This window comes from Carcharhinus amblyrhynchos, chromosome 15 (assembly GCF_965287045.1).
Source record: "Carcharhinus amblyrhynchos chromosome 15, sCarAmb.v2.hapA, whole genome shotgun sequence".
NCBI lineage: Eukaryota > Metazoa > Chordata > Chondrichthyes > Carcharhiniformes > Carcharhinidae > Carcharhinus > Carcharhinus amblyrhynchos.
The window spans coordinates 29,902,434-29,927,754 of NC_137338.1; the positions used below are offsets into that span (position 1 = coordinate 29,902,434).

Below are 25,321 nucleotides of genomic sequence, written 5' to 3' on the forward strand. Positions count from 1 at the left end.
AACACCTAAAAACTTGAAGCTTTTGACCATTAATGTAGACAGGCATGTTCTCCCCAGATGATAATCTCCAGCATTTTGTTGACATTGAAGGAGAGCTGTTGCCTCACCAGATTCTCTCTCTGATTCCTATACTCCGTGTCTCGTCATTGTTTGAGATCCGACCCACTATGGTGGTGTTGTCAGCAAACTTAATTCGAGTCGGAGAGGGATTTGGTTACAAGTAATTGGTTTTTAGAAGTACACTAGATGGCTGAGAACACAGCTTTGTGGGGCACTGGTGTTGAGGATGATCATGGAGGAGGTGTTGTTGCCTGTCATTACTGATTGTGGTCTGTGGGTTAGGAAGTTCAGGATTCAGTTGCAGAGGGAGAAGTCAAGGCCCAGGCAACAGAATTAGGAGATGGGTTTCATAGGAATAATGATGTTGAAGACTGAGCTGTCACAGGGAGAACAGGCAAACTCAACACAGACAGTGACCCAAGCTGGGAATTGAACCTAGGTGTCAAGAAGGTGGGTAGTGTAGTGGTTAGAACTGTTGCCTCACAGCGCCAGGGACCCAGGTTCGATTCTCAGCTTGGAGTTTGCCTGTTCTTCCTGTTTCTGCGTAGGTTTCCTCCCACAGTCTGAAAGACGTGTTGGTTGACCCGAACAGGCGCTGGACTGTGGCGACTAGGGGAATTTCACTAACTTTATTGCAGTGTTAATGTAAGCCTTGTGACTAATAAAATTTAAGAAGTCAAAGAAACAATAGACATTTCAAAATGCTTGTTAGAAATAATACAAAGGTATTTAAGTTGTCTACATAGATAAGGTCGCATTCTGAGATGCTTTTATACAATCGTGATACATGTAATATTCACTGTGTACATTCAATGCGAGTCAAATAGCACAAGGGTGTTCTATACAATTCCCCTCCCCTCTTTTTACTATGGCTAAAAGGCCTTGAGCAGTAACATTCCCCATTATGGCACATAGTCCTGGGCTTTGGAATATGCCAACATGCAACACTCGATTGGGAACAACTATTTGGATGGGAGGCCAACAGGTTTTGTTGATGAGATTTATATTTTTAAAATTGTATTCCTTTCTTAAAGTTATAAAGGCAATATGCTGTGCACACAGTAGAAACCAGACCAAGATGTGTGTGTGGTGTCAAAATATTGGTGGATATGGTGGTCTGATGTCATTTTCACAGTGAGGTGAACTGGAGATGTAACGTATTTAAAACAGCTCACAAGTTAACTTTTCAATCACCTGACTGGGCTTGTTTACCAGGGTAAAAAGTCTGACAACACCAGGTTTCAGTCCAACTGATTTATTTGATAGTAAATTCACCAGCTTTTGGGTTAGCCCCTTCATCAGGCACCAGAACCAGGTCTAAGATAGCCCCTGCCCAGGTTGCACTTTCTACCCTCAAAGTACTCTTGGAAACACTGAACAAACTCTGACCTGTCCAAGCCCCTGGCACTAAAATTGAATCCAATTCATAGTCCCTAAAAGAGAGACATACAAAATCCAAGCTGACAAGAAAAGACATGGCTCCCCATCTTGGGCTTGATCTGACTCTTAGCCAAAAGGCCCAGAACCACACTTGCCAGCTGACTATAGTCTCACCCTACCAGTTGAGCCTGTGAAATCCAAACTGGATCACAGATAGAAAAATACTTGCTGACCCTTGCTGCCACTATTGGCCAATTTGGCAGATTGCTTTGTTCTTTTCTTTTAAGAAACAATGAAATTTAATGAATAAATGGCACTTATCAGTATGTCTGCCCATTTGACCAATCTGTGTTCTGACTGCTTAAACCATATTTTCCTTCTATGTGTCATCTATGAAGTTTGAAATGAAGTCCTACATACCCAAATCCAGGTCATTAATACACTTTAAGAACAGTGCTCTTAATGTGGGGAGACCTGTTTATTCCTGCTTAGAAACCAATTCACTATTATTTGCTGTTTCGTGCATCGCGGTCAGTTTTTGTCAGTAAGACATTTGGAGTCGGTCTTGTGGTAGTGCACTTGTCCTCTGCCACTTTTGGGTGGCACAGTGGTTAGCACCACTGCCTCACAGCATCAAGGACCAGATTCAATTCTTAGCTTAGGTCACTGTCTGTGCAGAGTATGCACATACTCCCCATGTCTGTATGGATTTCCTCCCACAGTCTTAAAGATGTGATGGTTAGGTGAATTGGCCATGCTAAATTCTTGATCACTGTACCCGAACAGGCACTGGACTGTAGTGACTAGGAGATTTTCACAGTAACTTCATTGCAGTGTTAATGTAAGACTACTTATAACTGAGTAGGCATTAAAGTTCATTTATTATTGAGTTCAGCTCACTTAATATAATAGTTATATATCTCCGTCCGTAACAGTTATAACTCTGTTTATAGTTTATACCTTTGTAATGGTTATGAATCTCTATACGTTTTCTAGATGCACCTATAGGATTGCACCTTTCAAAAACACCGTTGGTGTAGACCGCGGTGTTTCGCGGCGGACAGCAGCGCCCTCTGGCGGCAAAGACGAGACGGTGCAGGCGGCTGGGAGCGCCCTCTGGCGGGAAAAGATGAGTTGCTGCAGTGTGTCGCAGCGCCCTCTAGCGGCTGGGATGAGTCGGTGCAATGGGTTGGAGTACCCTCTGGCGGCTGGGATGAGTCGGTGCAGTGGGTTGGAGTACCCTCTGGCGGCGTGGAGGAGTCAGTACAGCGGCTGGACGGGCCTGGGAAATGGCCACGTTTTTCGGGGAGGTTGTGCCGGTTTTTTCCCGGGCGGTGGAGGATGATGAGGAGGAAGATGCGGAAATCCAGGCTGAGGAGTTGGGCCACCGGTGAGGCCGGAGTCTCCGGGATTGATCCGCGTGCTGGGATCAATCCCGGAGTCTGAGTGAATAATCCCGGACCAATTATATTGACGACTGGGTGGGATAGTTTGGTGCGGGCTGGATGGGCTGAGTGGCCTGTGTGTGGATTCTCTGAGTCCTGGCTAATCCCCGGCTATGAAGTGAGCAGAGGGGCAATGCCCTGGGATTGTGTTTGGAAAGTGGGGTTGAGGGCAGAGTGGGGGCACCGCTGTGGGCATCGATGGTGAGCCCGAGCCGGATCAGCGGGACAGACCCGGGAGGGGGAGCCGGGCTTGAATGCCCCACACCACTCCTGGTGGAATTTGAATTCAATAAAAAAACATCTGGAACTAAAGAGAAAATGCTGGAAAACCCCAGCAGGCCTGGCAGCATCTGTAAGGAGAGAAAAGTTTTTTTTGTCTATATTCAATCCAATCAAAGTTCAGTTTAACGAATGAAACATTCCCGATCCAAGCTGATGAGACAGTCTGGCCGCTTCCTCGATGTGATCCCAGCCGATTGGAGCAGACATTGCATCCCCTGCAGAGCTCGATCCCATTTCCACCTTAGACAAAAGGCCCAGGTGCTGCTTTCAAAAAATTGCTTCAAATGTAACCTCATTGACTTGTGTTGAGTGCAAGACAACAAAACTGCACTTGATCTTACTCCAAAGGCCGAGAGGAGAGAGCTGATATTTCAAGTCTAGATGACCCTACGTCAAAGCTAAAAGGCAGAGAAAGTGGCAGATATTTATACTGCAGGGTGAGGGAATGAGAGATGAGTCATCGCCACAAAACCAAGGGGAAAGGCTGCTAATGGCAGCCCATAGAGGGAATAAAAGGTGTGAATTGCTAAACGGCATTTAAAAAAAAATCTGGAATTGATGACCGCAAAACCATTGTCGATTGTCGCAAAAACCCATCTCGTTCACTAATGTTCTTTAGGGAAGGAAATCTGGCGTCCTTACCTGGTCTGGTCTATATGTGACTCCAGAGCCACAGTAACGTGGTTGACTCTCAACTGCCCTTGGAGGGCAACCAAGGATGGGCAATAAATGCTGGCCAGCCAGCAATGCCCATGACCTGTGAACAAATAATAAAACAATTTTTGCTGCCTTCTGGTCAGCCCTGCTGGGGTCAGAATTTCCTGACCAGGTTGGACAAGATTTGAAAAGTTAACCTGTGTTTATACTTCATTTTCCTGTGCCATCATTGAGCTTTTCTGATTCATTCTGCAAATAGCTCGAAGTTTAACCATTTATTCAGTGTTATGTGGTCTCTCTTCTGGTTGAATATTAACTGTCTTCATATCTTCCCCATTAGAGAGATTACAATCCAATGGAGCACACACAGCAAAACATCAACAGAAAGTTCTGAAACGCCGAGTTTTACCTGTTCAACATTTCTCATTGCTGTTGGACAGAATGCTGTAGGTGAGTAAAGTAAGAGGGGGCCGAAGGGTCTCCAGATAAGAATTGCTGTTGGATGTGCCTGTCCTTCAGTCGTGTGTCTGTTTGCCAGATCAATGCACTATTGTTGCCCAGTCACTGTGTTGCAGCCTTTGCTGCGCTGTACGTCTAGTCTTGATACAAACCTGGCTACACTGAAGACAATTCTCATCATCGCATCATTTCATAATTCAATTTTTTTCCAGGATTGTGGAAACCAATTCTGCCTAGTTCCCCTCAGGTTCTGTTTGGTGCCCCTCGGCCCCCGCCGGGATCCCCTCGGCCCCCGCCTGGATCCCCTCGGCCCCCGCCTGGATCCCCTCGGCCCCTGCCTGGATCCCCTCGGCCCCCGCCTGGATCCCCTCGGCCCCCGCCTGGATCCCCTCGGCCCCCGCCTGGATCCCCTCGGCCCCCGCCGGGATCCCCTCGGCCCCCGCCGGGATCCCCTCGGCCCCCGCCTCGTGCCCCTCGGCCCCCGCCTCGTGCCCCTCGGTCTCTGTCTCGTGCCTCTTGGCCCCCGCCTCGTGCCCCTCGGCCCCCGCCTCGTGCCCCTCGGTCTCTGCCTCGTGCCCCTCGGCCCCCGCCTCGTGCCCCTCGGCCCCCGCCTCGTGCCCCTCGGGCCTCTGCCTCGTGCCCCTCGGGCCATTTTCTATCTCTTTGGTTTTTTCTTTAAATGCAGCCAGCTGATCACTGCTTTCAGCACTGCTTCCGATTTCCTTTGTTTCGACTCCTCGTTATACAGCCGTGGTTGAATTATTATTATTTTATTATTGACCACACATTTTCTGCTATTTGTTCTGGTAGGGTTTCTGAATTCCTTTGTTCAGTGCTGTGGGAACTGGGAGGTTATTGGAGCTGTTACATTCTGGAATGAGAGAGTAAAGGGTACAGATACTGTCAATCGACAGTTCCCAGTAGATTCATCATGTCTTCTCTATCGACTGACGTCCAATCCAACGGTCAGTTTTATGATTGAATGAGTGTGTCTGAATATGTGACAGTTTACAAAGAGCTGCCCAATCCACTGTATATAAATCTCATTCCTGCTCAAGTGCATCACATTTATCCTTCACAATATCAGTCTGACCTGATGGGTATTGTATTTGCAGAGTGTACTGACTCTGAGTGGGGATGACAGACTAGCTATACAAGTCTGTAGGGTGGTGGTGTAGTGATATTGTCACTGGACTAGTAATCCTGAGACCAAGGGTAATGCGCTGGGGACCTGGGTTCGAATTCCATCACATCAGATGGTGACATTTGAATTCAATAAAAATCTGGAATTGAAAGTCTACTAATGACCATGAAACAATTGCCAATTATTGTAAAAACCCATCTGGTTCACTAATGTCCTTTAGGGAAGGAAATCTGCCATCCTTACCTGGTCTGGACTATATGTGACTCTGAAGATACAGCAATGAGGTGGACTCTTAAATATCCTCAGGGATGGGCAATAACGTTGGCCCAGCCAGCAACAGCCACATCGAGCAAGAAAAACGCCCAGCAAATATTCCCTCCCGCAACCTGTCTTTGCTGAAAATAAGTCAGGTTACTTGGGCAGTTATAAATGACCCGGACCTGTAAGTGATTTGATTGTGGAATGATCGCAGCCAGATCTGATCTGACCCTTGGTTGGTATCCCAAAGTGTGAACTTTGTGACAAGCGAGGGGCAGTGGGGTGGGGGCTGACTTTTTTTGTTTCTCAGACTGTCCACCACAGATTGGCTGAAGAGTGATGACTGAGCTGAAGCTGGGTTCAAAGTCAATGTCCCTCTCACTAAGCTGAGTGAGGTTGACTGACAATGCGGAGCAAGATCCCGAATAACCCTCCGGTGGTTAACTTACCCTTTCGAGGTTGAGTTAGAAGCTGTTGTTAGTAGATGCGGCTGAATCCCAAAGTTTTTTTTTACTGGTCAGATTTACATTAACACTAAAATGAAGTTACTGTGAAAATCCCCTATTTGCCACACTCCAGTGCCTGTTCAGATGCACTGAGGGACAATTTAGCACGGCCAACGCACCCAACTTGCACAACTTTGGTCTGTGGGAGGAAACCGGAGCACCCGTAGCAAACCCATGCAGACACGGGGAGAATGTACAAACTTCACACAGACAGTGACCCAAGCCAGGGATCGAATCCGGATCCCTGGCGCTGTGAGGCAGCAGTGTTAACCACCATGCTGCAAATTCATTCAATAACATGATAAAACGGTTAATGCTGTGAATGAATTAGTATCTGCATTAGCATCAATTCCATTTATGTGTGTGCATGTTGCTGTTTTTCATATTGATGTCTCACTAGCCTGTAATGACCCAGCTGAGAGACTTTCTCACCATGCCAGTGTGTGAAACTTGTAGTCAGAACAGTATTTGAAAAGTACTTCAGTGATGGCAAAGCGTCGTGATACAGCCTGAAGTCATGGAAGATGTGAGAGAAATGCAAGTCCTTCTCTTGAGAGTGTTATTTTACTGTTGTCATGTATTATCTTTCTGTCACTAGATTCTGAGCTGCCATTGCAGTTGCTACGTTGCGGAAGGTCAGCTCTTTCAGTGGACTGAAAAGGTATGTTTTTGTAGCTGTGTTTTCTCGTGAACTCGCGGATGTATAGGTGGAATAGGCGTGCTTTATATCTTCAGTTGTAGCTCTGCGTTAGGGAACTGGGTGCTGGCTTTCAGTCCTGGCTGGACAGTGTATTCAGCAACAGGACTGATGACCCACGGAGCTTGTGTTCATCTCCAGCCACCACACATTTAAGTTCAGTTTAAAATAAATTGTAAAGCGATTATGAAATGGTCAGACTGCCATTAAATCCCAGCTAGTTCCTGATGTCCTTTTGGGAGGGAAAGCTGCCATCCTTACCCCGTCTGGGCCTGCATGTGACTCCAGATCCAAATCATGGTGCTGCCCTCCTATCTGTGCTCCACCTTGTTCTTCTGCAGAGTAACACCCAGCAGCAGGTTTTCCATTGATAACCAAACCTCTTCCATTGATAAAAGAAAGCTGACGGGCACTTCTCAACCCCCACCCCCCACACACACATTCCCTCTCATGCCCTCGCTCTCTCACGCTAACCTTTTGTTTATTATCCCCTCTCTTTCTCTCTTATCCCCCTCTCTTTCTTACTCACACTCTACCTCTCATGCTCTCTCTAACTTTTTCTCTCTCATTCTCTCTCATCCTGTCTCTCCCTTTCTCTCTCTGTCACCCTCTCTCTAACCCTTTCTTTCTCTCTCGCCCACCCTCTCGTTCTCTCTCTAATTCTTTCTCTCTCTAACCCTTTCTCTCTCTCTTTCTCTAACTCTCTCTCTGTCTCTCTCTCCAACCCCCTCTCCAACCCCCTCTCTCCCTCCAACCCTCTCTTTCTCTCTCTAACCCTCTCTTTCTCTCTCTAACCCTCTCTTTCTCTCTCTAACCCTCTCTTTCTCTTTCTCTAACCCTCTCTTTCTCTCTCTAACCCTCTGTCTAACCCTCTCTTTCTCTCTAACCCTCTCCCTCTCTCTAACCCTCTCTCTTTAACCCCCTGTCTCTCTCTAACCCTCTCTTTCTTTCTAACCCTCTCTTTCTAACCCGCTCTCTCTTTCTAACCCACTCTCTCTTTCTAACCCACTCTCTCTTGCCAACCCGCTCTCTCTAACCCTCTTTCTAACCCTCTTGCTAACCCTCTTGCACTTGCTAACCCTCTCTAACCCTCTCTTTCTCTCTCTCTCTGTCTTACCCTCTTCTCTCTCTGACCCTCTCTCCAACTCTTTCTCTTTAACCCCTCTCTTTCTAACCCCTTCTCTCTCTCTAACTCTTTCTCTTTGTCTAACCCCTTCTCTCTCTCTAACCCTCACTCTCTGTAACCCTCACTCTCTCTAACTGTCTCTCTCTCTTTCTAACCCTCTCTTTTTCTAACCCTCTCTCTCTTTAACCCTCTCCCTCTCTACTGTTCTTACTCTCTCTAATCCCCTCTGACTCTCACTTTTTCTCATCCTTACCCTCTCTCAGCCTCTCTTCCTCTCTCTCATTCTTTCACTCTCTCTTTCTCACCCTCTCTCTCACCCTCTCTCTCGCTCTCACACACACCCTCGCTCCTTGTTCCTATTAAGGCCCTTCACTGACCACATGATGACACTTAAGGACCTTTTCCTGCCCAGCCTCAATTTCTGAGGAAAATTTGAAGTTAAAAATGTTTAAAAACTGAAGAAGTTCTCACCCTTGATCTTGGATGGGAAGGGGTGGGGGATGGGGGGCTTTTTATGTTTCCAAAGTCCTGTGTCGTACGAAAGTAGACAATCTGTCACATGAGAATGCTAGATTTTTGATGCAGCTGTGAGTTGGGATATGATAATAATGTCCACAGTGAGAGTAACCATTTCAGAATGAGCCATGTAGTTTTATCCTGTGGTATTTTTATGTGTCTGGCAACTCAATGGAGGAAATGTTTGGAATCATTACAGGTCTTTGGAAGTATCCAGAAAAGGAATCTAGAAGTGATTGTATTATCGAGCTGCTCTGTGACCGAATATAAATCTTCCAGCTCCACTTCCAGCATCACTGTGCCTTTCCTCCGAGCTTTGAAAACTAGCATGTTCCGGGAGATGCCTTGTTGTCCATTACTCGAGCAACCAAATGTCATATCAGGTCTCCCCGCAGCAGGTATGGGCTGTGATGAATTCCACAAGAATGGGAGACTAAGTTGATATCAAAATCTTCATCAGTGATTGCAGTTGTTGGATTTTAATCTGTGGTGATGCTTTTGAGCAAAACCAAATGGGATTGATATAGAATTTCTATTTGGGAAGCCCAAATTCCCCATTATTGAGTCATGTTTTCAGTTGGGATAAATCATTTTCATTCTTCTTTCCTTTCACACATGGGCAGTAACTTTTTTCTTCCAGTTTCACTTAGAAAAGAAAAGAGACGGCACAGCGGTTAGTGCTGCTGCCTCACAGCGCCAGGGACCCAGGTTCGATTCCAGGCTCAGGTCACTGCCTGTGGGGAGTTTGCACATTCTCCCCATATCTGTGTGGGTTTCCTGTGGGTGCTCCGGTTTCCTCCCTCAGTCCAAAGACGTGCTGGCTAGGTGAATTGGCCATGCTAAGTTCTCCCTCATTGTACCATAACAGGTGCCAGAGTGTGGTGACTAGGGCATTTTCACAGTAAATAAAACTCAATAGCCTAATCCTGCTTTCTCCCCATAACCTTTGATCCCGTTTGCCCCAAATGCTATTTCGCAAGGGGTACTGAACCCAATTGTGGTACACACACCCCCTCCCCCCAGTATCAAATCTGCCAACTCAGTTCAGTCCAGGGTGGAGTGTAGAAATGCTGTGGGGAGGTGGTGGTGCAGTGGTAATGTCACTGGTCCAGTAATCCAGAGGCTCCAGACTAATGCTGTATGGACGTGATTTCAAATCGCACCATGGCAGCTGGCAAAATTTAAATTCAATTTAACCTTGTTGGGTTAAACACAAGTTTGATTAAAGATCTGGGTGGGTATAAGAAATGTTACGAAGATGGAGAGGTGGCAGAGTTAAGGGAGAGAATTTCAGAGTGTGCAACCCAGGCAACTCGAGGCACAGCCACCAGTGATGGAGCAAATGTGGTGTGTGTGTGTGTGTGTGTGTGTGTGTGTGTGTGTGTGTGTGTGTGTGTGTGTGTGTGTGTGTGTGTGTGTGTGATGGCACAGTGGTTAGCACTGCTACCTCACAGTGCCAGGGACCGAGGTTCAATTCCGGCCTCGGGTCACTGTCTGTGTGGAGTTTGCACATTCTCTCCATGGGTTTCCTCTGGGTGTTCCAGTTTCCTCCCGCATTCCAAAGATGTGCGGGTTAGGTGAATTGGCCATGCGAAATTGTCCCTTAGTGTCGGAGACTAGCTAGGATAAATGCATGGGATTATGGGGATAGGACCTGGGTGGGATTGTGGTTGGTGAAGGCTCGATGGGCCAAATGGCCTCCTGCTGCACTGTAGGGTTCTATTGTTCTAACAAACCTGGAGTTATAACATAGTCTCATTAATGACAACTATCATTGACTTTTTTCATTGATCTGGTTCAGGGGAAAACTGCCATCCTTACCCAGTCTGGCCTATATATGACTCCAGAGCCACAACAATGTGATTGACTCTTAACTGCCTTCTGAAATGGCCAAGAAAGCCACTCAGTTCAAGGGTAATTAGGGATGAGCGATACCCACATCCATGAAGGAATAGGAAAAAAACTTTGGTTTGCGTGGGTGAGTAGGGAACTTGAATTTAGTCTTGTGGAGAGTTGGGGGTGGCCTGGGTGGGATGCTTCAGGAACTAGGCCCACTTGTTGCTTTGATCACTGAGTTTTCCTGTGATTTCCTCTCCAGTTCTGAGCTATTGTCAAGTTCGGCAGATACCTGCTGTGCTCTATCATTGCTACAGTGACGTCACAACTATAGATTCTCTGACGATAGAAGCTTTCCGGCCACTCCTTACCTGCAAGAGTCTGATTTCCTTTGTAAAAGTAAGGACTATTTATGTTTTACTTGTGTTGTAAAGGGGCTGTATCTTTGCACAATGCAGAATTGTGTATGGAAAATATATTGCGTATATATCTTGAAACACATACAAGCCGTTTAAACATTTACATGTATAGCAGTGGTCTGTTTGGTGATGCATTCTTAAATAATATTTAATTAAATCCTCTTTATTACTTAACTTCACAACCAGAACTAGATTCCATTTTTTCCCTTTGATTAATCCTCCAGTCCAGATGGTGTTAGTTGGTAGAGGCAGAGACCTAAACTCTTCTGAAAAGTACCTTAGTCTGCACTTCAAGCGCTGTAAGCTACAGGGCAGTGGGCAAGGTGCAGGAAGGTAGGATTAAAAAGGATACCTTGGTTCTTAGGTTGGCATGAACAAGATGGGTTGAATGGCTTCCTTCAGTGCTGTAACTTTTCTGTGGTTCTAAAATAGATCAGGGACGGTAAGTGGGTTGACGGTTAGTGGGTTACTAGTCTAATCAGCAGCCCTCCAATAGTTTACCAGCTCTCCGCTCGGTGTGTGTGAGTTTATACAAAGTGTTCCTGAAGTCTATTCAACAGAGCGAAGCAGGGTGCATTATTGCCAAGATTAATCCTGTCCTCGTGGTTGCTGAAAGTTACCCGGCTGTTCATCCAAGGAGTTCTTCTTCCTCAGTGAGACTGGAGAATTAATTTTGGCAGGATACTTAACCTTGGAAGGATCATATTTGAGTCTCCCCTGGCTTATATAACATCTGGCATACCTGGAGCATAAACACCTGCATGGAGCTAATGGGCTGAATGGCCTATTTCTGCACCACAGTTTCTGTGTAACAACTTGCATTTCCAATATTAAGAACCCTTCCAAGGAGCTGCATAGAGGTCTAAGTGAGAAAGGAGGCCAGCCAGGTTTTGGGAGGAGCGATCACAAGTTCGGTTAAAGATATGAGTGGGTATTAGAAATGTTGCAAAGCTGGAGAGGTGGCAGAGTTAAAGGAGAGAATTTCAGACTGTGCAACTGGGGCGACTGGAGGCACAGCCTCCACTGATGGGGCAAATGAAGGGCTAGAATCAGTGGAACAGAGAAATGTGGGGGGAGGGGTAGTATGATAGGTTGTATCGTTGAAGGTGGTTACACAGAAAGGAGCAGAGCCATCAGAGAATTAAATCATGGGACGAGACTTGTAAATTTGGGCTGTTTGGGGCAGTGTTAATCAGCGAGGTCAAAAATGTTAGACAATTGGGGCTTGGTGTGGAATGGATTGCAGTGCAGTCTTTCAGCAAGCATCAGTGGATAGGAGTGGGAATGTTGGTTGATTTCCCTTCCCCCTTCCCTCTGCTCCGTACAATCATCCCTAGCCCTGGGGTCCTTTGAGACTAAAATGCATTGGCATTTGAAGCATTTGTGAATGGTTCCTTTGTTTCCTTCCAGGATACCTCCCGAAGTGCAGAAATACTGAAACAACTTGTGGATATGAGCACAATCCAAAGCAACCTGTACACATGAGACAGTAACAATTCCTCAACAGTTACTGAGTTAACTACTGAGAGATTTTCCAAAGTACTTGGCTGCCTGGATTTAGTAATGTTTTATAATCCTTAAAAAATATTAAACTCTTAAACAGTTTTGTTTCATAGTGTTTTGAATTGAATACTTTGTTTGAATTCGATATGTATTATTAATATCTTACGTTCACGATATTGCTTTCTTGATTTTATTTTGTTTATTTATTTCCAGTCTGGAATTAACTCCATTAGCCCCAGAAATCTGGTTCTGTTCACATTGCTGCCATTATCCTGTAGGCATTAAAATCTAAATTGAGCAGATGTATTCCTTTGTTGAAGTCATTTACCCGATATTTACAAAGGTGGAGGGTCCAGCTCAGAGTTTACTTCCATGTACACAAGTTTTAAAAGCACCGACATTTACAATTCCATATTTGTCCTTGTTCTCACTCTTCCTCAGAAACAGGCCTCCTGCTGGTCATCGATTGAGTGTATGCCAGTACCCACGCCTGCTGTTTGATGGTCAAAGATAAAACTGCTGAATATTAGAAATAAAACTCAGTAAGGAGCGGAGGTGTTTCTGACAACAGATTGTTTATCAGAATAAGTTGCTTATCTAGCAGTGAGGATACTCCAGTGGCAAGCAATAAAAGAACTAACTTAAAGTAAATCAAAGAAACTTCATTACACCACCACGCCACGAAAGCTCCCCACAGTCCTGACCTGCTTTCTATGTATATCGGGTCAACTGACTACCACATCATTTTGCCATTGGTTACATTGTCTATTGGGTCAGCCCCACAGCATGTTATCATTGGTTATATTATAATGTGTTTAGGATGAACTCCTCAGACCTGACATCCAGGAACACTGGGAAGGTGAATCTATGAGCACTTTCTAAGCCCATGACTGCTACCATCTAAAAGGACAAGGGCAGCAGACACCTGGGAACACCACCGCCTGGAAGTTTCCCTCCAAGTAACGCATCATCCTGACTTGGAACTATATAGTTATTCCTTCTCAGTCGCTGGGTTAGAATCCTAGAACTCCCTCCCTAACAGCAGTGTGGGTGTACCTACACTTCAGGGACTGCAGTGGTTCAAGAAGTTGGCTCATCAATCACTACCTTTTCAAGGACAGTTAAGGATGTGCAATAAATGCTGACCCAGCCAGCGGTGCCCACAGCCTAGAAATTAATATTAAAAATTTGCTGTCTGAACAGTTAAATGCTTAACAGGCCCATCTGGATTCTCTAAAATTATTGCATTTCGACAGCATGCTAATAGATATCGACATTTCCAATATTGAGGAAGTCTTTCCATTGATGTGTTTGAGAGGAAATACTTTGTGTTGGGTTGATTTCCTCAGAGCACATCTCCTTTTAACTATGAGATGCTATATTGGCATTTCCTTCTACTGCCTCTGTCAGAACTTTCAAATCAGGAAACTGATTCCAAAAATACTCTGGTGTTGGGGGTGGGATGGGGGAGGAGGAATTGCGTCAATGTTTCAATGATTGAGGAGTGTAGTGAAGATTCAGAAATGGAGTAAGTTCACAAGCAAATTTACACACATGTAATAACTGTGTTGCCAGAACCCAGAAATAATTATTTATTTTCAGGTTAAATAGATAAAAAAAACCTCAATCAAAAAGCAGTGAGTGGAATTCTGACATTTTGAGGCCAAGTCCTATGGTGGGTCAGAAATGTGGAGTGTTTCCCACTGCAGCAGCTGACAGGAAAACGGCAAATCTAACCTGGCCTTGCTAATGATACACCCGGGTATTTTAGATCATATTCAGTGATGGGCCAGACCTGGATGTCATGTTGTCCACGGTCCCATATTGAAAAGGTGCCCAACAGCACCGGCCCACCATTGAAGAAAGAAGGTGGACTCCAGGAACATTCTGTGGCTGGAAGACGGGCTCTCTCTCGAAGAGCTAATGTGGAAAATTTACCTGTAGATGTTCTCCCCCATCTACTGCTGGCCTGTGTCCTCCATCCTGAAGCCCGGAGGCAGCCCCCCCTCCCCCGCCCCCATCGTTCTAGTGAGTCTTGACACCTGCATGCCGTATTTCGGGCACGTTTAACTCCAGTGTATTTTCCTGCTGACATTGTGGAAAATCGCGTTGGGGATGTTGAGCACACATCTGCATCCTATTAATGGGATACAAATGAGGTTCGTGCCAGCCTGTGGTGAGTTTTTTGACCTGCCATGGTGGGCAATAGCGGATGGTCCCACTGTAAATAAATGCTGGCGTGAAGCGATTTCTAAGCCTCCCACCATATTCTCCCCTTGTGCGCCATCCATTGACCATGCTGATGGGGCTGGGGAGAATTCCACCTGGGAAGTTAATAGAGTGATTGTATAATTAGTCAATTCTGGCCTCATAATGCAGAGTACGAGAGTTCAGAATCATGGAAGTGTGAGTATTTGAATTCAGGTTCTAGAATTTAGCATGACTGATCCACCTAACCTGCAAATCTTTAGACTATGGGAGGAAACCGGAATACCCGGAGGAAACACGTGCAGACATGGGGAAAATTTGCAGACTCCACACAGATTGTCACCCAAGGCTGGAATTGAACTTGGGTCCCTGGCACTGTGAGGCAGCAGTGCTAATCACTGAGCCACCATGCCATTTATCTCATGCCTCTATTTGGGACCTTGCTGTGTGCAAATTCTGTGTTTGTCAGTGAGTAAGATTTCAAAGTAGTTCATTGGCTGTGATGTAAGGTCATGAAAGAATCTATCTAACTTTTCTTTCCATTCCATGATCTCACGTAAATGTGCAAAATAAAGACAGGTGTTTCACCACAGAAGAAGAGGGAGGTGAAAGATAAAGTCATCCGAGGCCAAACGGGCACACTACTGAATGATAAATGTGAGAAAGCATCACTCAAACTCCTGGAGTAGGCTGACTAGAATTTTGCCTGGGGTACTTTGCATTGTGCAGACATCACAACAGGAGTTTATTGTGCTAATAAAATACTTCAAATCATTTAATTTACTGATTATTACTGAGTAGGGTAGTTGAATAGAACCCATGCAGTGGAATGCTGTGGTGACAATCATGCAAGATGGTGTGTTGTTACATCAGTAAATAATAGTGTTAAAGCCCTGAACTGATATTCAACCCGTGATTATTTGAATGTATATATATGGTGGCAGAGGGAGAATGCCAGTCAGACTAAATTCTCAAAATCTATGTGTTAAGTCTTTTTCTGTTCTCCCATTTTCTCTCAAGAGAATGCTTCTGCAGAAAATGCAGATGTATGGGATTGGGGGTGATCTAGGGAATTGGATCAGGAATTGGCTAGCGGATAGGAGACAGAGGGTGGTGGTTGATGGTAAATATTCATCATGGAGTTCGGTTACGAGTGGTGTGCCTCAGGGATCTGTTTTGGGGCCACTGCTGTTTGTAATTTTTATAAATGATCTGAATGAGGGTATAGTTGGGTGGATTAGTAAATTTGCTGATGACACCAAAGTCGGAGGTGTGGTAGATAGTGAGGAAGGGTGTCATAGTTTGCAGGAAGACTTAGACAGGTTGCAGAGCTGGGCCGAGAGGTGGCAGATGGAGTTTAATGGGGAGAAGTGTGAGGTAATTCACTTTGGTAGGAATAACAGATGTGTCGAGTATAGGGCTAATGGGAGGACTTTGAATAGTGTGGATGAGCAGAGGTATCTAGGTGTATGTGTACATCGATCCCTGAAAGTTGGGAATCAAGTAGATAAGGTTGTTAAGAAGGCATACAGTGTCTTGGCGTTTATTGGTAGGGGGATTGAATTTAGGAGTCGCAGCGTTATGTTGCAACTGTACACAACTCTGGTGCGGCTGCACTTGGAGTACTGTGTGCAGTTCTGGTCCCCACATTACAGGAAGGATGTGGAGGCTTTGGAGAGGGTGCAGAGGAGGTTTACCAGGATGTTGCCTGGTATGGAGGGGAGGTCCTATGAGGAGAGGCTGAGGGATTTGGGGTTGTTTTCGCTGGAAAGAAGGCGGCTAAGAGGGGATCTTATTGAAACATATAAGATGATTAGAGGTTTAGATAGGGTGGATAGTGATAGCCTTTTTCCTCTGATGGAGAAATCTAGCACGAGGGGGCATGGCTTTAAATTAAGGGGGGGTAGTTGTAGGACGGATGTCAGGGGTAGGTTCTTTACCCAGAGGGTGATGAGGGATTGGAATGCCCTGCCTGCTGCAGTTGTAAATGCGCCTAGTTTGGGGGCGTTTAAGAGATCCGTGGATAGGTTTATGGACGAAAAGGGATTGGTTTAGGTTAGTGGGTCATTGTTTTGTAACTGGTTGGCGCAACATCGTGGGCCGAAGGGCCTGTTCTGCGCTGTAATGTTCTATGTTCTATGTTCTAATGCTGGGATACAATTCCATAGATGTTACCCTCTCTGGTGTGCAGAGTCCATTTGTCTAGCAAGTGTGAAGATGTCTTTTGTACAACAATGACCAGGTCAAGAAGAAACAAGCTTATGATTTTATTACATCTCATACAGAGACCAGATCCCCCACAACCAGGAGGTTGAACACAATTTTGTCCTTAACTGTTCTGAATTATTTTTGTTATTGGTAATTACCTGAATCTTGGGGCACAGAATTTCAAAATTTACCAGTGACACCAAACTTGGAGGAAAGGGAAACAGTGAGGATGATACAAATTGCCTGCAAAATGACATCGATAGGTTAGTAAAATGGGCAAGCACATGGCAGATAGAATTTAATGTAGAAAAGAGTGAGATGATGCATTTTGGCAGAAAGATTATGGAGAGGCAATGTAGACTTAGTGACACTTCTTCTGGGTGTGCAGGAAGAGAGGAACCTGAAGGTCATTAGGATCCCCATACAAGTAACCGAAAACATATTTCCCAGTGACCAATGGAAAGAACCAAAGGATAAAACTTAATGTTTCATGAGTTTTATTGTAACAAAAAACTAAAATACACATAGATCAAACATTAATTAGCAGACAACTAATGCATCAAATCAACAACAAAAAAAAGGTTTTGCAAGAACTAATGAAAAATATGTCACAAAATCCTTCCACCGAACCACATACTTTGGAAATATATGTATATGTCCTCGATCATCAGCAGCCTACCACACCAGATTGAAACTTCTAGAAAAGTCCACAGCAAGGCACACCTTGGCAACTCTGTTTCTTAAATCTTCAAAAGCTTTGTCTGTTCTATTCTCTTCCTTCAGAACAGAAGCCAAAGTCTCACCATTATCCTGGTTTGTCGGGAATACAACGCAATTGCCTTTTTGTCCTCGTGCGTCTCAAACAGCAGCTGTTCTTCTCCTGTGAGCCACTGAGCAAAGTGTTAAAATGGACAGCCAACACTTTAACAAGTTTCGCTTTGGATTTCTCTCCCCACAGCAAAAAGGTCACATGGCCATGACTCTGAGCAGAGGTGATTATCTGAAGTTCTCTGTATTACTTTGAGTTAAAGGTACGTTTCAAAACATAGCCATGTTGTAAAGTTCAGCAGTCATGACAAGCACACGTGCATTGCTTTTTGAAGACAATTTGATTTATTATTGTCACATGTATTAGTTTACAGTGAAAAGTATTGTTTCTTGCACATTATACAGACAAAGCATACCACACATAGAGAAGGAAAGGAGAGGGTGCAGAATGTAGTGTTACAGTCACAACTAGAGTGTAGAGGACTATCAGCTTAATATAAGGTCCACCCATTCAAATGATGGCAGCAGGGAAGAAGCTGTTCTCGAATTGGTTGGTATGTGACCTCAGACTTTTGTATCTTTTCCCGTTGGAAGAAGGTGGAAGGGAGTGTGTCGGGGTACATACACATCCCAGACATATTATGCTGGCTGTGTTTCCAAAGCAGTGAGAAGTGTAGACAGAGTCAATGGATGGGAGGCTGGTTTGCATGATGGACTGGGCTGCGATCATAATCCTTTGTAGATGCAAGACATATTGCAAGGATAGTTAATAAAACAGATGGGATAGTGGGCTTCATAAGTAGACTATTGAATATGAATGCAGGGAAGTTATGCTGAACTTCCATCAAAATGTGGTTAGGTCCCAACTGGAGAATTGTGTCCACTTCTGGTCACCACACGTTCGGAAGGATGTGAGGTTCCTTGAGAGGTTACAGAAGGGATTTATCAGGAGAATTCCATGGATAGGGGATTCTAGTTACAGAGATAGGTTGGAGAAGCTGAGTTATTCATCTTGGGACAAAGGAGATTAAGGGGAAATTTGATAATTATGAAAAGTTTGAATAAGGTAGACAGGAAGAAAACTATTCCCAGTAACTGATTAAGTTTATCCATTAGTGTCAAAAGTAGGCTTACATTAGCACTGCAATGAAGTTACTGTGAAAATCCTCTAGTCATCACACTTTGGCGCCTGTTCAGGTAAACTGAGGGAGAATTTAGCATGACCAAAGCACCTAACTACGATGTCTTTCGGACCGTGGGAGGAAACTGGAGCCCCTGGAGGAAAGACGTGTAGACACGGGGAGAATATGCAAACTCCACACAGATAGTGACCCAAGCCAGGAATTGAACTTGGGCCACTGGTGCTGCGAGGCAGCAGTGCTAACCACATTGCCACCATGCTACCCTCAATGACTAGGAGATATAAGTTTAAGATTTTGGTGAAAGGGTGCAGGGGTGCAGGGAGGAACTTTTCTTCATGTGGCAATGATAGTGGCCTGGAACTCGCTGCGAGTGGAAGCAGAAATAATTAATGATTAATGATTCCAAAGGGAAATTGCTGAAGGTTTGTGTGACAAGAAGTGTACATTCCTGTAAGGACAATCGGGAGTAGGAATCTTGGTTCATTTAATTGTTAAACTGGGTTAACTGTGAACCAAGAGAAGAATGGAGGGCTGGGGTGGGGGGCAGTGGGTGTGGGGAAACAAGTTTGTAAATTAAGTTGTGTCCGGGGGCAGGGGGGGTGGTGGAATTTTTGAAAAAGCACAATTTATTTGTGTTTTCATTCAGTTTTCAGACTAAAGACAAGTTGGCAAACTGAATAATCAATCAAAACCTTGAAGGAAGGCAAAGGCAATTCATGCAGACTGGATTTAGATTGTCGTGAAATATTACTGAGCTTAAAAGTCCTGCTTCAGTTCGAAAGGAAATACAGCAGACAATTTATTTGAAGGCGGGTGGGAGCTCTGGGAAGCAGAGGTGAATAGAAGAAGTGTGTGTGTCTGGTGCATGTGTGGGCCAGATGGGGGCAAGACTAATCTTCACTTGAAACAGCTTGCAGGAAAATGCATAATTTGCTGTTTTACTGAAACATTTTGGGATTTTTTTTTCTATTTAATGAAAGGCCAGCGACTGGGATTGGGTTGTTGGTGGCTTCCTGAGAGAAGTACCCAGCCATCCTACCAAACCTTGTTGCTGGGTCACCTCTATATAAAGGGAAAGTTAAAAACTAAAATGCAACCCCCCGTTCCCCCGAGCCTTTACCCCACAGCCAACAAAAATCATGAGCAAAACTTGTATTGAATTTTTTCAAATGCGTCTTTTTCCATTGTTGAACAATTCTGTGATTGCACAAAACCTTACAGCACAGAAAGAGGCCATTCGGCCCATCGTATCTGCACCAATCACAATCCCACCCTGGCCCTATCTTCACATATTTGCCCACTAATCCTCTGACCTATGCATCTCAGGACACTAAGGTCAATTTTAGCATGGCTAATCAACTTGACATCTTTGGACTGTGGGAGGAAACCAGAACACCTGGAGGAAACCCACGCAGACACAAGGAGAATGTGCAAATTCCACACAGACAGTGACCCAAGCCAGGAATCGAGCTCAGGTCCCTGGAGCTGTGAAGCAGCAGTGCTAACCACTGTGCTACCGTGCTGCCTCTGAGGTTATGATTAGGAATACATCTGAGGGAAAAATAGAAAATGCTGGAAAATCTCAGCAAGTCTGACAGCATCTGTGGAGAGAGAATAGAGTCAACGTTTCCAGTCTAGATGACCATTCATTTGCCTCACACCCCCAGCAATTTAAAAAGTCAGCAGTGAGTGGGTCACCACTGTGCCAGGAAGCCCTGAGCTGGTTCTAGGGGTGTTCAGACATTAAATGGCTTGGTGCAAGACTCCTGCCCCCATCTGCGAGGAATGTCCAATGGGATGGGTGGCAGCTTTTTTGTACCAGCAGCACCCAGGGGAGTGCTGGCCACTGGTGGGACTGAAGGCAGACAAGACTATGGAGGGTCCATGGAGGCTAATGGGTTTGGCATCTCACTGGGCTGGCAGGCCCCAACAAGGAGGGTGAAAAAACAGCAGGGGGAGAGTGGGGGCGGTAGGTGGGGGGTGTGGTGGTTGGGGAGGGGGTTAGTTGGGAGTTCTGGGGTGGGGGAAGATGGGGGGAAGGTCTCTATTGGATAAAGAGTTCCCAAAGAGGAAGGACCTTCCAGCTTACAAAGATGCCCCTGTGTTTTAGCTGGACCTCAGTGAATCCAAGGGCTCATGGGCCATTTGATACTTGCCCTGCTGCTGGCAAAATGCCAAAGCATCTGATTTTATGCCCTTCCACATTTTGCTCTGGGGTTGAGGTGGGTGGATAGAATTCCTCCCTATGCTGAACTTCCAATAGGGGCACTGTGATTGGCCTCAGCACCTGGTCATAGAAGGGGACAATCACCAGGGTCTCTGCTTCTAATTCCAGCTGGCCAGACCCACAGGAGAATTGGTGAGTACGAGTCAGGAAAATGACGATACTCATAGCCTGGGATTTATAGGTTTGGAGAAAGACCTTTCAGAACCCTAGGGAAAGCTGCTGGGACAACGAGTAACTTTAAGGAGGAATTGGACAGATTTTTAATTGGTAATGGGTTGAAGGGTTACAGGGAGAAGGCAGGAAAATGGGAATGGGGAGCATATCAGCCATGATTAAATGGCAGAACGAACTCAGTGGGCTGAATGGCCTAATTCTGCTCCTATATTTTATGAAGTTACGAGCCTTCTGGGGAGGAGGAAAACCGGCTCCCCAGAAGTACAAATTAGAAATAAATACCCAAGTGCTTGACACATGGGGAACATTCCAAGGTGCGCTCTGTAACCAGTCACTAGGTGGAGCTGTGGATTTGTTTTACTGCTTTGGACTGCAGTGTTGCTTTAGCAGATTTATTAAACAACACTTTGCCATCCAGGATACAACTCCTCTCTTAATACTGAGGCGGGGCAATCCCTACACTGCTCAGTAGCTTGTGAAATGCATTTTCAGAAGCTGTGCCTGTGTCTCCATTGTTACCACATTCAATGAAACAGGATAAAAGGAGTTTGCATCAACTGCACTCTGACAATCTGCCTTACAATTTGAACTGGAATTGATAAGCCTCGATTATAGTTTTAAGCTCCAAACTTCCACCAGGAAATGATTTTTATTATTGCAGTAGGTTCAACTTGGATTAATACACATCAGGGTTCATCCATTAAACAGTGAAGAGCAAGAAAACAATGCAAGACATGTGTCATAGAATCTCTGTGGTACAGAAGCAGGCCATTTGGCCCATCAAGACTGCACCGACAACAATCCCACCCAAAGCCTATCCCTGTAACCCCTCATATTCATCGTGCTAGTCCCTGCTAGCTCTACGACACTCAGCATCCCATTCCACAACACAAGCCATACTGATCCAACTCATTCTCAAGCGTGCTGGCTGATTCTCAATCAATTATTATCTCTGGGTAGAAGTAGAAACCTCAATCTTTTCTTGTCAGCTACAAATGCTCTGTCTTTTAAAAAAATTCTCAATTTATTTTATTGAGAAAGAATGGGGCATCTTTTCTGGCTAGTAGGATCAGTCACACAGCAGAGGACAGGAAATTGTGGGGAACAGGATTGGGCAAAATAGTACAAATAATAAAAAGAGTACACAGGACAGGAGTGTCTTGAACGACAACAGCTCAGATTCACCTTTGTAATCAAGACAAGAGGAAGACTTTCACCAATTTGCTCTCTTCATCTCCTGAAGGGACAGGCCTTGGTTGGGATTAGGTTCCATGGATGGAAAGCCCCATTCGAAAGTTCACTCAGGTGATTACTGTAGATGTGAGCCTGAACAATTAGGAGCATCGTGACATTTGACCAGGAAAGATATCACATCCTAACAATCTCTCTCTCTCTCTCATTCAATACCAACATGTGCGCACTTTCCAGCTGCAGTCACTAACATCATGGTCACATACCTATTGTATGGGTACTGTCGTGTAGCTGAGATTAGCTTACTCAGTACAAAGCAAGCATCAAACCACAGCATTGTCTGGGGACCTTTCTGACATGCATTGCTCAGTACAATGGGATGGAGGTGTGGGAGTAGGATTGGAGGGTTTAAATAAAGCACTGAACTTGCAATGGGTAAAAAGGATTTATGCTATTTTTACTTCTTACGTTACCTGCTTGGAGACTGTACAATATATTGTACAGATGGTGACCATGTGTAGTCTGGCTGTATAAAGGTACAATACATAACCTAACCACAAAAGTGGTTGCTTAACTTGTAACCAAGGTTCTTTATTTAAATGGAGTAAATGCTTCCACTGCATTAATTTAAAGGGAATGTGTGGTATTTATACTTTGACAATGGGTGGTCTTTTAAACAATTACTAAACTGTGTTATTTATTAAAACTGATAGCTGCAATATTTATGTCCGGGTCAGAGGTGAACCAAGGTTTAGTTCACCAAAGATTTACATTGTTCCATTCCCACTTGTTAACATCTCACATCCTGTGGCCTGAAACTGGATCCCCTAGCCCCCTCCCCTTAACTGCACACAATACTTTTGGCCATATTTCCTGTAGCCACTGACCTTTAACCCCTGAGGTTTTATACACTGACTGGTATAAATGTTTTCTTTTGCCTTTGGCTCTCTTAGTGTGATGAACAGTGAGAGAAAAAAAATCAGTGCCAACAAAATGGGATCCAGATCGGGTCTTGCAAAGCGGTCAGGCGGAATTTAATTTTAACCCTATCAGCTCCAGATACCTGCAGTGTTTTTGCAAAGCCAATACCAACAAATCGTTAGTGATGAACTATTATTTTCATGTTGCAGGAAAGCCAGGGCCATTGGGTGAGGAGGGACAGGGAAAAATACCTGCTTGTTATACAATGATGAGAATGTAGCTGAAAAAAAGACACACCGCTGAAGCTTTTCAACTTGCACACATCAGGCCAAATACAAGAATTCCAAATTTCATTCTGCCTGAGAAAAAAGTGTTGATCGTTTGGCAAGTTGACTCTGATCGGTCAAGACATTGCCGCAATTGTGAACACACTTATGTTTGCTACAGGCTATATATATTATGTGTGGGTTAGATGGGTTGGCTATGCTAAATTTTCCCTCAGTGTCCATAGATGGGTAGATTAGATTGATTGTCCATGATAAATGTGTTGTGTTACATTGGCAGTGGAGACAGCTTGGATAAGGTGAGTCAGAGAGTCGGTGAAGACTCGATGGGCCGGATGGTCTCTACTGCACTGTAGGGAGTCCATAATGATATTCATACCCAGAAAGCTGCCCTCTGAAGCTGAAGGAACATGAGGGCATTGCACAATTTTTGAATTGAGCAAAAGCATCGGACACACTATCTCCCTAGTGCATTTCCAGGGCAATGCCCTGACCAGAGTTGACCCGCCAGCCAAATAGCACCGTTTTCTCATGCCGCATTAACTGTTGCTTCTTTTGAAATTTGGCATTCGTGTGTCTGTCCTGAGGAGTGCAAGGCCAAAAGCTTTAATAGGCTGTGACTTTTTTTCAGCAACGCTCAAGTTCTGTACCACAAAGCAACTAGAACTATATTAGTTCACTTTGTCCTGAATTTTTTTTGTCCTTTCAGAAGGAAAAAGTTAGTATATGTACCACTGATAAGATGGCCACTGGATGATAAATGAGAGTGTTGCAGAAATAGCTGCTATGTCTCAGTCCTCATGCTTTGTCTTTGTGCCATACCACACCATAAGCTCAGCTGCAATCAGTGCTCATTGTGCACAGCTACCACAGCCACAAACCTATTTCCTACCACTGGATGGCAAGAAAGGGTTAGTATTTATCATATAAAATTCTGTTGGTGCAGCTAAGCTAACTGCATTATTCAATAGTTTAATTAGGGTTATAAAATATCCAGAGGGAATAAACTCTTACTCATTTTATTTTTTGGTTTTTCTTTTATTCTTGCATTTTTATTTAAGGAGCCTGATGTACGAGGTGACAAGGACATAAAAACAGAAGGACTAAGAGCAGGAGCAGAATATGCATTACAGCCCCGACACTTCCTCTGTCATTCAGTATGATCATGACTAAACCTTTATCATAGAATCATAGAATCCCTGCAGTGCAAAAGGAGGCCATTTGGCCCATCGAGCCTGCACCAGCCATATCCCATCCAGGCCCTATCCACAAAACCCTATGCATTTACCCTAGCTAGTCCCTCTGACACTAAGGGGAAATTTAGCATGGCCAGTTCACCTAACCCGCACATCTTTGGAGTGTGGGAGAAAACATTACCTCGCCTTTCCCTCTGTATCCACATATCCCTTCATTCCCTTAGCCCCCAAAAATCTACCAACTGCAGTCTTGAATATACTCAACCACTGAGATTCCACACTCATCTGGGTTTCAGAATTCTGAAGATTCACAGCCTTGTCAGTGAGGAAGTTTCTCTGCACTCAGTCCTGAATAGCTGACCCCATATTTTGGGACTGAAAATCCTAAACTCTTCAGCCAGTGGAAACAGTCTCACAGCCCTCTAAGAATATGTTACAAGAAGATCACCTGTCGTTCTTCTGAATTCTAGGGAATATGTATGTAGGACAGGATTTTCCAGCGTGCTTCCTGGTAGCGGGTTCTTTGCTCTAGCCGAACTTTACAGGATTTTGCCTCGTTCACCAGGTCTACCGTGGGAAATTCCACCACGGATTGGCGAGGCACTGCTTACACCAGGAGCAAAATATCCTGCTGATGGGGAGGACTGGAGAATCCCACCGACAGCGTACGCTCCCCTTAAAGGACAACGGGAATCTATCTAGTGACCCTTTCTT

The 25,321-nt window shown here is 44.8% G+C and overlaps 1 protein-coding gene across 1 annotated transcript; it reads left to right on the forward strand.

Annotated features, from left to right (window-relative positions):
• The first annotated feature begins 2,684 nt into the window (after positions 1-2,684).
• Positions 2,685-12,590, forward strand: psmg1 (proteasome (prosome, macropain) assembly chaperone 1). The gene is made up of 7 exons (XM_080203714.1): positions 2,685-2,830; positions 4,165-4,274; positions 5,094-5,248; positions 6,790-6,852; positions 8,730-8,928; positions 10,629-10,765; positions 12,196-12,590. The coding sequence occupies exons 1-7, from the start codon at positions 2,730-2,732 to the stop codon at positions 12,268-12,270; spliced, it is 840 nt and encodes a 279-aa protein (XP_080059840.1). The 5' UTR covers positions 2,685-2,729; the 3' UTR covers positions 12,271-12,590.
• The last annotated feature ends 12,731 nt before the right edge of the window (positions 12,591-25,321 follow it).